Raw genomic sequence first — 14285 nt, forward strand, 5'->3', positions numbered from 1 at the left:
TGTCGAGCTGCAGACTGGCCATGGACATGGGGCCTTTCTGGGTGAGCATGACCAGAGACTCTCCCAAGGTATTAACCCGATAAATACCACCCACCACAAAGCGGTAACCACTCTCTGAGCCATGGGTCATAGCTTAGTAAATCCTGAATCTACCAGCCTACATTTATGCAGAATATTAATATATATATATAGATATATACACACATGTGAGATGGGGGAGAGGCATATTGATCATGTAATTCTCAAATTGAACTATTATTCCAGTTTGACTATTTTAGCCTGAAAGTTGTAATTCCATAATTCCTTGTTTAGTGCATAAATCCCATCAGGGTGTATCATTGATCCCCGGATAGGCCTTGTAAATTATAGAATTATATCAGAGATCAAGTCACTAGCTGCTTGTGATGGCCTCCATTCGTTTCGAATGTCCCCCAGGCCGGACTAATCCTGATTACATTTTGGGTTAAATGAATGCCTGTTGCAGTGTTTAAAGCCACAAACAGCAGACAGCATTCCTCATCACAATAATCCACTACAGTAAATACAGTACACTCTGCCATCTGACCGGCATTGTGCGTGTAAACAGCGAGCAAACAGTGAGCGCAGATCAAATGCAACATTTCATACGTGACCCCCTTCTTTAACAATATTCAAAGACCCCCCCAATCCGGAGCACCCTGTATCACTGGCATCAGTCTTTGACATCATTTAAAAACAATCAACGTGGTGCGTGGTTTACAGGTCACACAGAGCAATGGGAGTTACAGGGATTGCAAGAACTGAAATCCCAATTTTAGAAATTCTGAAAAAAAGCATTAAACAACAAATAAAAGGGGAAATCAGTTAATAAAATGGCTGTAATTGGGGTTAAAAGAAGGTGTGAAGGTAAACGTCATCGTGCAGAGATCAATATGTAACGTGTCATAATGCCACCTTTTTACAAAAAATGATACCAAAATCAAACTTTTTTCTTTTAAACAGTTTCATTGGAAATGGTTGCCTAGACGCTAATTTTAGAGGAAGTAGCGGGTTGTGATATTCTATCTCAAGGAGCATTAGGTGCCCTTCCAGTTAGGGGTTCCAGATCCGACATGTTTTCCTGGACAAATAGAACTGGTTTATGTATTGTACAGCGCTACGGAATTTGCTGGCGCTATATAAATAAAATAACGTTGCTGCGCAGCACATGGAAACGGCAGTGCTGTGGGATGTGGAATTCAAAGGCAATTTCAGTCAATCAATATAGGAGATCATGGAAACTCTATTGATTGGTGTGTGCCCTCCTGAAGCATATGAATTCTGCATACAGGCAGTACTCTTCCTCTGTTGTTCACCAATCCAAAGATGCTCTATTTGACCATCTATCATTACAGAGCTGATGCCCTACCTGCGATACCTGTATTTTGTTCCTCAGGCTGTCAACATGTAATCCTGCATTTGTAGTCAGCAGCAATTCAGTATCCAGCCTTTGGGGCCTGAGAATGTAATCAACGGGAAATCTGCCCAATGCCGGCTGAGAGTGCTGGTCTGACACCAAGGCACAGGTCTGGGTCCTGAGTAGCAGATATTGGCTATCAGGCCAGTTACTGTGGGAGAGTGCAGGCTCTGCCCCGTTTCAGTTGGCACCAGCCACACAATCTCTGATACCAGCTGTAATTCATGGGGGGGGGGGGGGGGGGGGGGGGAGAGAGAATATATAAAGAGAGTGGCCTATTTTAGTCACTTTGCTTTTAAAAGAAAAAGCTCTAGATTTTACTAATTTCCTGCATATTTCTATCCATTCAGAGTAACGCTCAGCAGGTGGGGACCCCTTGAATGGTGCAGTGATCTGCTGAGCTGGCTGGAGCAGAATCAGCACCTCGAGAGGTGAAGAGATTTGCAAACCTCGTCTCTCTCTCACTAATTGCTGGCAGAGTCCCTCGCAATCACTACGTGTATGGCCCATTACGTTAACAAATGAACCCAAAACCCATTAAGGAGAGCACTTTGTGGACCTCTCTAATGGGCACAGCTTAATCTCACATGCATTCCTGCCCACATGAGGACGAGATCCCCGCAACTGCAAACAGGCAGGTCTCTACTGGCCGAGACATCTGGGGACTGTTTATCATCAGCAACGTGGAAGACAGCACAAAAAGAATCTATTCCCTGTCCAAAACTCAGATTATCCTAATGCCAACACCAGGCAGGCAAAGCAGAGAAACAATATAATAACCAGGAGCCTGTGACTAATAGCCAGAATGAACAAATAACCTGTGACTAACAGCTAAAATGAACAACCATTAGTAAAAACCATGAATACATATCCAGAGGCCAGATTCCATAAATGCCATATTCTGCCAAAAGGGACCTAATAATTGTGACTTTAATTTCTTTTAGCCATAGCCGCTGTCATGGATTTACTTTATCAATGATTTTCATTGAACACATGGCTCCGGATGGCACCCAAAGAAAAATTCATTTTCTCCATGGAGCAAGATGTCCAGCACACATGTGCTACCTGGACATGCACAGGAGCCAAGTGCATTTTATATTTATGCAGTGTCACGGGAGCCAAGTGCATTTTATATTTATATATATATACATATATACAGGGGGGGGGGGGGGGGAGATAATTCAGTGCCCATTGCTGATTTAAAAAATTGCTAAACATGCAGATCTTTGAGAGAGTAAGTACTGTCTGCATTTAAATCTATAACTCCTCATTCTAATAATTCTGGTGGCCGATATAATCTTAATCCTAATCAAATTGATGCAACTAGTAACAACATTTGTTCAAATTCATCACCAGATTATATTCTTATACTCCACTGCCCAAATACAAAAAAACAAACAACCCATAAATGTATTTAATTATGCATTTTTTTCATTTGGGTATACTTAAAAACAGTTTGTAAAAACTGCAGATCTCAGCTGTAAGCCCTCCCCTTCCAACCCCGCCCAGACTTTCTGTGGCTGTCCAATCACAGACTTCCCAATGCAGCTCAATGAGAAGTCTTTGCAAGGCAGGTGCTCTGGGCAATTGCTGCCTCGAGTTTATCTCCACTGAGCTAAACAAACCAGGAAGTAACAGGAACAGTTATCTGATTGACAGCCAGGGGGGTGTCACTGTTTATTTGTAAAAGTGCCAATTTCTATTTAAATCCACAATTTTTGTAAAAAAAAAAAAAAAAAAGACACACTCGTCACCGATAAAGCATTCAGCAAGATAAACTGCTTTAGGTGTGTATATCCCTTTAAAACAACTTAAAGGACCACTATAGGCACCCAGACCACTTCAGCTCAATGAAGTGGTCTGGGTGCCAGGTCCATCTAGGATTAACCCTGCCTGCTATGTTTACATATGGGTTAATCTAGCCTCTAGTGGATGTCTCATTGACAGCCGCTAGAGGCGCTTCCGCACTTCTCACTGTGATTTTCACAGTGAGAAGACACCAGCGTCCATAGGAAAGCATTGAGAATGCCGCGCATGCACATTCAGCCCATGACAACCAAAGGAGGAGGAGAGTCCCCGGCGCTGGAGAAAGGTGAGTCCCCCTTCAGCACGGCAGGAGTGGGACCCTGAGGGAGTTTGTTTTTCTGGCACTATAGTGGTCCTTTAAGGGGTTTAGTAACTAAAGATTGTGAAGTGCTGACAACAGAACTAAAATTTTAAAATGTAAAAATGTCTAAACTGTGAATCTACTCCGACTCAGCCATTTATTGTTTAATATCTGCAATTCTGTGAACTATCCATAATTTACAGTCACTGAATAAGCCTCTATCTGGGTCATGCACGAACGTGTGAATTCAAAGTGAATTTCACATTTAAGGTAAAAAAAGCCAAATTGAAAGCCTTCTACAAGTCAGCTATGCCTCCAGTTCGGCTACCTGGGCCTTACAATTGAAATTCACTTTGAATTCTCGTGTGAATAGCACTGTATGTCTTTGGAAATGAGAACCCACAAACATAATTCCTCTATAAAATGCCTTCTAATTAATTAAAACAATGAGTAATGAAAGCTAAAAGATTTGCTGTGACGAAGGATTGGAAAAGGCTGCAGTGTAGAAGTAATCTGATTCTGTGCTGAGAGAAAGATCTGCTTACACCCAATCTGCGATATCTATGAGCGACGGTCCCACGATGGCATTACAGCGCTCTGCAATGACGACGACATAACCAAATAGCCAATGCTAAGCAGGAGATAGAATATCAGGCTTGTAAAAATTAAAAACAATAAGAGACGTGGAATCAGTTATGTGTTTCAGTCAATCTGTACCCACAATGCTAGTTATCAAAACTGTAATTAGCTAATTTTAAAAACATTTACAATATCTGGAGAGACTGCAAATAACTGCAATCTGTAGGAGGCTGGCTGTCAACAAAGGGGTTAAAGTGACAGAAAACGTTTAAAAAAGTGAATTCATCTTAATGCCCAGCACAATCACCAGAGCTTTTATCAATCATTAAACTTTGCTTTAAAAACCTGACGCACTGGCAGGAAAGCGGCGTCTAACAAGCACACTGACATAACACCACGGCCAGAGCTGCACATTGCTGGAGTTGGTTTGGAACTTGATTATTTCTATCAGAACCTCCTTCAGCAATAACTCCTTGTTTGGCCCTCTGAGTGCACTGTCCAGGCGGGCCCCAGAATTCCAGGCGGTCCTGCTGGTGTGGGGGATCTGTGCTGAGTCCCACTCTGCTCCAGGTTCCCATACACAGTGCCCCCCTCTGAGAGCAGGCAGTGAGGGGGCATGTAGGCCATTCTTTGGCCTCCTCCTGGGGGAGTCTCATATGTAATTAAAGGGGTCTCTCTGGCTTCAGGGAATTTAGGCTGAGTTCCCCACATGGCTGAAGGAGGAGGAAGAGGCGGGCGAAAAAAGTTTAATGAACCTTCCCGACGGAGTGGGTGTGAATGTTGCTGCTGCGTGTGAATGGGTGGTGGCCCTCCAAAACCTTCTTGTCGTCCAGGTGGTGGAGGCTGGCCAGGGCGCTGTTTATGTGGCAGGTCAGGTTTCAAATCTGTAGAGTCCCTGGGTCCGGGATAGTTTCCTCCCATTTCACTCTTGGGAGGAAGGTTCATATATATTGGTTCTTCCCTTCTACCTGTTGGGAGAAGACGGGAGTTTTTTTCTGGAAAACCCACTTGTCCTCTGCTTTCAGGAGTCCCCACATATTGATATCTGACCCCTCCTCCCACAAAGTAGGGACGCAGTTGTGCAGGGGGTGCCCTATCCCACCTCTGGTAGCAGAAAAGTTCTGGGTCAGAAGGAAGGGCTGTTCCATACCAGCCACCAAGGCCCGGTGGAGGTGCAGGATGGGGGTGAGATGGAGGAGACTGAACACATGACCAGGGTGTCTGGATAAGTCCATAGGATGCATTGATGGGTGCAAGGTGAGGAGGATCCCCCAGAATCTCATAATAAAGACCTTCAGGATCTGGCCATGGTGGTGCCGAGCGCTGGGGAGGCAGTCTGGGCCCTTCCTCAACGAAGCGATAATTTGGTGGTCGAGGCCTTGGTGCACAGAAGCTTGGAGGCACAGGAAGGCTGCCTGACCTGGTGTGAAGACGGGGGACTCGAGATGGAGGGGCGACAGTTGGGGTAATCTTCCGGAGGTCAGCTGGGGAGTTTCCAGCAGCCTGCAGAGAAATGGAAGAAACGAAACATACAAATAATCACAAAACAATGTCAAAACGCAAGCATTTCTATTCAAAACATGGATAGTGGGGTCGAAGTGCAGGTTAATAGAACGAACATTAAACTGATTTAATATAGTGATGAACACAATGTTAACTAAGATAATGTGAAGGCCATTTATTTATTTTTTAGCCAAATAAATTGTGATGCGATTCCCTGCCAGAGGGGGACTGATTTCTCAGCAGTATTGCAGCTGGAAACCTTGCCACCCTGTCTGAAATAATCGGGACGGCGGATTGTGGCATGAATGTACTCCAATCTCTGGAATGGGCGTTGGCGATTTAACAGTCTGGGCCCATCATTGGCACGGGTGCAACTTTACATCTTAAATCTTGCTGCTTAATATTTAAACACTCAAAACAGTCTACACGTAATGCTAGCAGAATGCAAACAAATCTATGTATTGAACAAAAAAAGCCAACTTAAAAGGTCACTGGCCACATTTATCAATTAATTATACAGAGCAGTAATTAGTATATGGCGACCTAATGAACAGGTCACTGGGGGCATGAACTGGATCCGCAGCTCCGGCCATATGTGGTTAAACTAGCAATATTCATGATAAAACTATATATATGTATTCTGTGTGTTTAGAGTGCTTGCAGGAAGAGCTCAGTACAGAAGCTGCATAGCCGCAGGATTTGGAGCAGTTTTAAAAATCTTTATTTTGTTTTTAATTTAATACGTTTAAAAGAATGGGTTATCTTCATGCATAGACAGACACTATGCCCCTCACCAGCGTACTGTGTGCAGGATTCCTCAGGGGCCGATGCTGGGTGGGAATCAGCGTGGGAGGGCGCAGTTCTGAATAGAGAGGTCCTTCCTTGGCTAGCGTAATCTCACTACACTCCATAGACAGAGAGCGGCGAAACACAGACATCGCGGGGTGAGTGGGCCCAGATCTCAGGGATGGTTTAGCTGGGACGGTGCCAGTTGATATGGAAGACTGCAGGGCCCGTTGAGCACTCTCTGCCAGCTTCAAGGCCATGAGCCGCGCTGGGTCTTTTGGAGGCGGAGGCGGAGGGACCTGGCGGAGGAGGGATAGGGAAGGAGGATGGGTAGATTGCTTGGGAGACACTGTCCGACCTGGATGGAAAATAATATGTTTGCAAATAAATTCTAATTACTTCTACAATTTATAAATAGACTTTCACTCATTGTTGTGAAGAACAAGAGGCTTAGAGGACCCGGGCACTGTTTTCCATCACATCCAACGGTACAGAACCATTCTTTACAGCTTAGATTATATTGTGACTTTAAAATACTCTCTTTCTATGGAACCAATACAAACGACCAAGCAAAGGAAAAAGCAGGAGCAAGAGAAAGTATGTGGGGCAAAGAGAGAGAGGGCTGGGGAGGGGACAAAAACCAGAGAGGGGGGAAGAGCAAAGTGAGAGAGTGGAGGGGAATGCGGCAGAGAGAATACATGTTTATATCTAAACATTGCTAAAATAAAACAGGATTCGTGAAGCTTTACTCACTTGTAGGAGAATCCTGTTTACCAGAGACTCCACTTATCTTCCCTTTGACGTCTCGAACGGCTGTCTCATTCAGCTGGCAGGACTGCAAAAGCAAGGATAGCACTTGTGGGGGAGGAGAAAGGCTACGGGGGACTGGGCACTCCATGTCCGCCACAAGACGCTCTGGAGGGCTGTGGGTAGGAGATGGAGTGCACCCTCCCATGGGCGACAGGCTCAGTCTGCGGGGCAGGGAACGAGACGGAGTCTGATTCGTCACTTGGGCTTTAATTGTTCCAGGAGAGCGAACCTCTTCATGGTCCGAGAAGGAGAGACGGAAGGAGAGAGGATCGAATCCGAGACCATCTGTGTCAGGAAGTGGTGGCGAGAGATCAAGATCTTCTTCAATCCATGCAGACTGTGGACGTGCAGAGCCTTGGGGAGATGGCACACATGGCGGAGAGGGTGAAGTGGGTCCCAAACTCTCAACTGAGTGACAATGAGGCATTCGAGATGGGAGACCATCACTTGTAGAGCGTGGGCGTCGGAGGCGAGAGGGTCGCTGAAATCCTGTCAGTGGGAAGCACACAATGGGACAGGCATTAGAACGAAAACCACAACACAACGGCATGACAAAAAGAGAAAAAAGTGAAATAACATTGAATTTAAAAAAGGGCATTTCATAGAAAATGTACTTCCTTTTACCACGATCCTTTTAGTAGAATTAAATTATGTTTAGATTGCTTTAATGTTTATCAGAATTAGTTTCCAATGATAGAGGGGATTTACAAAAATAAAACAAACAAGCAAAAACTAAAATTATAAAAAAAAAAGACATTACAGTTATGGATAATGAGAAACGTGCACTAATCTCCATTGTATGCCTTCTCTGTGCCTTTCCAGAAAAAGGCTGTGATGTCCAAGTGAGATTGTATTAATAAAATACTAAATTAAAAAAAGCAACATTTACAAAATAAAACAATGAGTACGGACTACTTGTATTTGTTTGATTCAGATATACACTGACTGGGGGACATTATAGCAAATTAAAAGAATGACAGAATTTTTACAACCTATGTTGACTGATTCATCTGCACAATAAGCCCAAGCCAGGATCTCTGCACTGATAAACAATGCAGACATGTGAAGCTGGGTGGGTGCCCCCTGCTGGTAATCGCACAGAAATATTTTGTGAAAATCAGAAAAATGCTACAAATAAACATAAAAAAAGCTTGCATTTTGCAACTGAAATCACACATCATTGTATTTATAGTTTGGAGGTAGAGATAAAAAATGGCTGAGAAAAAGTGGGACAGGCCCATTGAGAGTCACCGAATTTCCTCTACGATGCGTACCAGTTCCACTAGTGTGAGAGCACAGAGACTCCTCGCTTTTAGCAGACCGCAGAGTGACTGTTTCAGAGACTGTTGGGGGAATGAGAGAATGCAATATGATGAGACAATATGCACAGAGTGAGTGTGCACTTAAAGAGACAGATGGGTGTGGAGGGAGAAGACAAAATGCAGGTATGTACTTACTTCTTTGGCATGCTACAGAGTCCCGGATACCACCGGGTCGAGACTTTTTGTGTTGAGACGAGTTTTTTCCAATAGCAAAGAAGGTCCTCCAGCTGCTGCCTCCACTCGACTTCTTCCGTCCACGAGACAGCTTCCTGCGAGTGAGATAAATAGAGGCAGACAGTAAAAACCTGGAGATCAGAAGTAGCCAATATAGCATGCATAAAATTAGAAACCGACCTGTCCTCAATGTTCTCCAATATCCGCTCCTGTTTGCTTGGAGATGTCCTCTCTGCACCCAGTTTCTCAGCTGCTTCCCTTTGACTCTGGCTCCGTGCCTGAGCCTCCTGAAGGCTGACAAGACGGCCAGATGGGCAGCCACCCATCAGCGAGCGAGGGCGGATTGGCCCACAGCGACCTAGGCAGGGAGTGACACAGTTTAACAAAAGGAGCAAAATACAACTTAGTGTTAAACAACAATAAGCAATGCCAAGCTCTGCAGACAAGAGTTGATAACGTGCTAATCTTTTCTAATTTAAAACAGAAAACAGATCAGTGTAATGGCCTTGTAGGCTCTGATGGGACAACACTGTACAAACAACAAAAGGAAAAACAAACATCGGCCTTTGTAATGTGAAAAGCTACCTTAATACACTTCATACAACCCCTAACAGACCAAGCAGCACCCAGCCAAGCTGACTCTGTACACAAACACCCATTACCTCAATGCCAGGCCCCCATTAATTCACTTTGCATTAAATCCAGGCCAAGACTCCTTGGGGAGGAGAACAGAAGAGGTGTGCTCTCCAACAAGGTATAATCGGCTGGGCCCAGAATGCCGAGAGATACATACCAGTACAGCACGTGGTGGGAATGGCTTGCAGAAGATATAAAGCTCCTTCATTCAGATATACACCCTGGAAAGGAGTCTCCGTGTTCAAGAAAATGGACAGAGAAATATACTGTAACTTGGAGCTAGACAATGATCTCTATTTATTGTGAGTAATTCCAGGACAAACATCTAAAAGTGAATAAATAAGAAGGAACATTTTGTTCATCTCCGTGGTGAAAGCTCCACTTTTAGAACTTTGACCCAGAATTGCTCGTTATACACAGCCAGGGCCTCAATACATTGTAACACCTCATCCAGCAGGGGCAGAGAGTGAATCTTCGCTGAAGCTCATGAAATGATGTATGGAGGAAAATTGCTCATTTTTGTTATCCTGTTTTATTGCATGACGGACATGAACATTTTCATAGATCATCGGCTTGTCTGAAGGTATTCTATCACTAAAGTGAGGATTTTAAGTTGTTCTTAAACTAAACAGGTTAGATCTATTGAAGAGTTTACTTCCAGGAAGTAAACAAACATCATTATAAAATATTAAAATCTGTTCACATTCAGATAGATGTCTTTAAACATTCCACAATGGTGGCCTTGTAATGTGGGATGCGTTCATTTGACCCACATTCGGTGTTCAATCCGCGCACTAGCTGTCAGTCCTCACTTGTTCGGTCTCTGCTGCAAGGCATCCTCCATCGGTAGGGGACTGAACCCCACATCGCCTGTTCTGTACTTGGTACCAGGCTTCCGGCAGTGTAAGAAGACGAGGTCTAATTGAGATGCAAGATGCTCTACGGAGGCCGGTCGCTTTTGCTGGTAAAGAGGGATAGAAGACAATGTGGAGAAAGATAGCGGCAGGTCTCTTCCATTGACTTTCCAAGCTTGCGTGGCGAAGCAGGTCCAGCAAAGGATAGGGCAAGTAGAAGAAAAAGAAGCCGTGGAAGTGGCATGAATAGAAAGGATTAGGGCAGAAGAAAGCAAGTGGCAGCAGCATGTATAGATCAGGCAGGGAGGCGTGGAGACCAAAGGGGACTTCAGCAAACCACAGATATATCTTGTCCAGCAGAAAGCCAGAGGGAAGTGTGTGGGCAAGATCCAGAAGCGCCATCCAGTGACAGATCAGGTGCAATAGTTTAACAGATTGAGAAGGAGCGTTTGAGTAGCAATCAGCTGCTGCAGGCTGGGGATGGAGGATTAAGACTGAGCATTCACTAATGCCGCGCCCCCTCCCCCCCCCCCCCCCCCCCTCTTTATACAAACATCTGTTTATGGTAAAGTGCTGTGGAATAAGTCTATATAAATGGCAATGACATTAATAGTTTACAAAAAGCTGGATATTGGAGGGATAGTCTGTCATGGGGGTCTGAATCACAGAAAATACACATCCCACAACTCTCAGCAAGCCGTTTGACTTCACAGCAATACCTAGGCTCCATGGACGGTAACAGTGGCAATGTTTCTACACTATATAGCAGTCTACCCAATACCACAAGTTCCTGGCCAAGGGTACGCCTGTGTGTTCTGTGCACACTGACAGCACCGTACAACCAGGTCTGCTAGAGAACTAAGCTCACTACATGCAGGTGTTTCACCAGAGAAATTATACTGGAAGTTAATTGGAGCTTATGTACATCGGCAATCTTCTGACAATTAGGAGCAAATGTATCAGGAGGCAGCCATTGCTCTTTTGCAGCAGGCCTCCAAAGTTTCAGCCTGTTAATACATTTCTAAAAATTATCTTCGTTCATATTACAGAGGAGTTTAGCTCTTTAGTAATGACAGAAACACTAGATATCCAGTGTTAAACAAAATCAGTGGATTACATGATAATTAGAGGAATCCAAATTAGCCAGTTTATCACGTGTTATTTAGTGGAATGATAACATGTTTAAATGGACAGTGCATGGCACCTTTGCTCTGCAGGTAATTTTAATGTAAAAAAACAAAAAAAACAACACTTGGTCTATGCAGGATTTCTCATCCTAGCAAAAAAAAAAAAACTTGCCCTCCTGTGAAATTATGGGAAATAAAGATGGACGACGTCAGTCACTTTATTTATATCGAGTTTAAGCAGATATATCAGAATATTGAAAAGAAGATATAATGAGCAGAAAGGTCTGGTATCTGAATATCCAACTTAGTCAACAAAGAAGATCCTTCTGGCCGACGTGTTTGTAGGGATACAATATTACGGTTTGTTTTACCTTCATGGAGGAAAGGTTATGGAGACCGTTTACACACAGTGTTACGATAGAAACTGGGTATTCCGGGAACAATATATTATTACGACATCAGGGGTTACCAAACCAACAGATTATAAGCTAATTTATTGTAATCTGTACCTGCCGCATACTATTACTTTATTGTTTGTATAATACGCTCTGCCATATATATATATATATTTGGTCAAGACACAAAACAGAATTACCATTATTTGGAACCAGCACGTAAGATGTGTCCAGCTTACCATGAAATCTGTGCCTTGTCTTACACATGGCAGGATTGAATGAACGGTTACATTATGGGTCTGTGAGCTTATCTTCCAACAGAATAATTTAACAGCACGCTAAAGCCATGTTCTTATTTTGGGGTCACTGTCACAATAAAGGTTAGGAAGAGCGATCTAAAACAAACACTAAATTCTAATAGTGAAACCTTAAAATAACTAGAATGTCATTAAGATGGAGTAACATTAATTGGGAGATATAAAACATGCCATATAAAGTGTGATTATATCGGAAGTTTACTCACCGATAGAGGTGAAGGTATCGCTAAAGAGCGTCTCCACATTACACAGGAGAAACTCCACGAGCACAGATTGTACGCGCACTTCACGAAACGCATCTGCTCCAGGCGTTCCCACAGACTCCATGTCCCGAGACCTGAGACAGAAGACAAAATAAATACATGTAAACAATATCTGTACGGGCATGAAAAATACCTGTATAGGTAAATTATAACCAGTAGAATATTAGGTACATTCCCTTCCACACATGTCCAGCTCATTACTTGACAAAAACAATTGTGTGTAAAATCACAAAATGGGATTATCCTGCCTGGCAATATTCTGATCTCTTATTAGAAACATAGAATGTGACGGCAGATAAGAACCATTCGGCCCATCTAGTCTGCCCAATTTTCTAAATACTTTCATTAGTCCCTGGCCTTATCTTATAGTTAGGATAGCCTTATGCCTATCCCACGCATGCTTAAACTCCTTTACTGTGTTAACCTCTACCACTTCAGCAGGAAGGCTATTCCATGCATCCACTGCCCTCTCAGTAAAGTAATACTTCCTGATATTATTTTTAAACCATTTTCCCTCTAATTTAAGACTATGTCCTCTTGTTGTGGTTGTTTTTCTTCTTTTAAATATAGTCTCCTCCTTTACTGTGTTGATTCCCTTTATGTATTTAAATGTTTCTATCATATCCCCCCTGTCTCGTCTTTCCTCCATGCTATACATGTTAAGATCCTTTAACCTTTCCTGGTAAGTTTTATCCTGCAATCCATGAACCAGTTTAGTAGCCCTTCTCTGAACTCTCTCTAAGGTATCAATATCCTTCTGAAGATATGGTCTCCAGAACTGCGTACAATACTCCAAGTGAGGTCTCACCAGTGTTCTGTACAATGGCATGAGCACTTCCCTCTTTCTACTGCTAATACCTCTCCCTATACAACCAAGCATTCTGCTAGCATTTCCTGCTGCTCTATTACATTGTCTGCCTACCTTTAAGTCATCAGAAATAATCACCCCCTAAATCCCTGTCCTCAGATGTTGAGGTTAGGACTCTATCAAATATTCTGTACTCTGCCCTTGGGTTTTTACGTCCAAGATGCATTATCTTGCACTTATCCACATTAAATGTCAGTTGCCACAACTCTGACCATTTTTCTAGTTTACCTAAATCATTTGCCATTTGGCTTATCCCTCCTGGAACATCAACCCTGTTACATATCTTAGTATCATCCGCAAAAAGACACACCTTACCATCAAGACCTTCTGCAATATCACTAATAAAAATATTAAAGAGAATGGGTCCAAGTACAGATCCCTGAGTTACCCCATTGGTGACAAGCCCAAGCTTTGAATATACTCCATTGACTACAACCCTCTGTTGCCTGTCACTCAGCCACTGCCTTACCCATTCAACAATATTGAAATCCAAACTCAAAGATTGCAGTTTATTGATAAGCTTTCTATGTGCAACAGTGTCAAAAGCCTTACTGAAATCTAGGTAAGCAATGTCTACTGCACCACCCTGATCTATAATTTTAGTTACCCAATCAAAAAAATCAATAAGATTACCGTATTTTTCGCTCCATAAGACGCACTTTTTTCCCCTCAAAAGTGAGGGGAAATGTCTGTGCGTCTTATGGAGCGAATATGAAGCTTTACTTACCTGTCTTGTAGCGTTGGCCGGCAGCACAGGGCGCACCGCGGTAGTGGAACTTGAATTTCATGTTCCGGTTTCCGGCGGGACTGAAAGGAAGTGTGCACAAGCTGAGTGCGCACTTCCTTTCAGTCCCGCCGGAAACCGGAACATGAAATTCAAGTTCCACTACCGCGGTGCGCCCTGTGCTGCCGGCCAACGCTACAAGACAGGTAAGTAATTATGGGAAAAGGGGAGGGGGACAGTATGGGAGAGAAGAATATGGGGAGGGGGTTGAAGTCTATGGGGAGGGGGGGGAGATGAAGTCTGTGGGGAGGGGGGGGAGATGAAGTCTGTGGGGAGGGGGGGAGATGAAGTCTGTGGGGAGGGGGGGAGATGAAGTCTGTGGGGA

At 43.6% G+C, this 14285-nt stretch overlaps 1 protein-coding gene across 4 annotated transcripts in view; it reads right to left on the reverse strand.

Annotated features, from left to right (window-relative positions):
• Positions 1-3488: 3488 nt before the first annotated feature.
• The window catches only part of ARHGAP33 (Rho GTPase activating protein 33), a 93665-nt gene continuing 82868 nt past the window's right edge, over positions 3489-14285 (reverse strand). For 3 of the 4 annotated variants that reach the window (XM_063436573.1, XM_063436572.1, XM_063436574.1), the window contains 7 exons: positions 12252-12382; positions 8897-9074; positions 8678-8811; positions 8495-8563; positions 7164-7709; positions 6419-6768; positions 3489-5624 (listed from right to left, as the gene is read on the reverse strand). In XM_063436573.1, the coding sequence (XP_063292643.1) occupies positions 4581-5624; positions 6419-6768; positions 7164-7709; positions 8495-8563; positions 8678-8811; positions 8897-9074; positions 12252-12382 (2452 nt within the window). In that variant the 3' untranslated portion in view covers positions 3489-4580. Of the gene's footprint in view, positions 5625-6418; positions 6769-7163; positions 7710-8494; positions 8564-8677; positions 8812-8896; positions 9075-12251; positions 12383-14285 lie in introns of those variants that run through there. The other variant, XM_063436575.1, reaches the window with a different exon arrangement.

The sequence above is a fragment of the Pelobates fuscus genome, chromosome 11 (genome assembly GCF_036172605.1).
Source record: "Pelobates fuscus isolate aPelFus1 chromosome 11, aPelFus1.pri, whole genome shotgun sequence".
Lineage (NCBI taxonomy): Eukaryota > Metazoa > Chordata > Amphibia > Anura > Pelobatidae > Pelobates > Pelobates fuscus.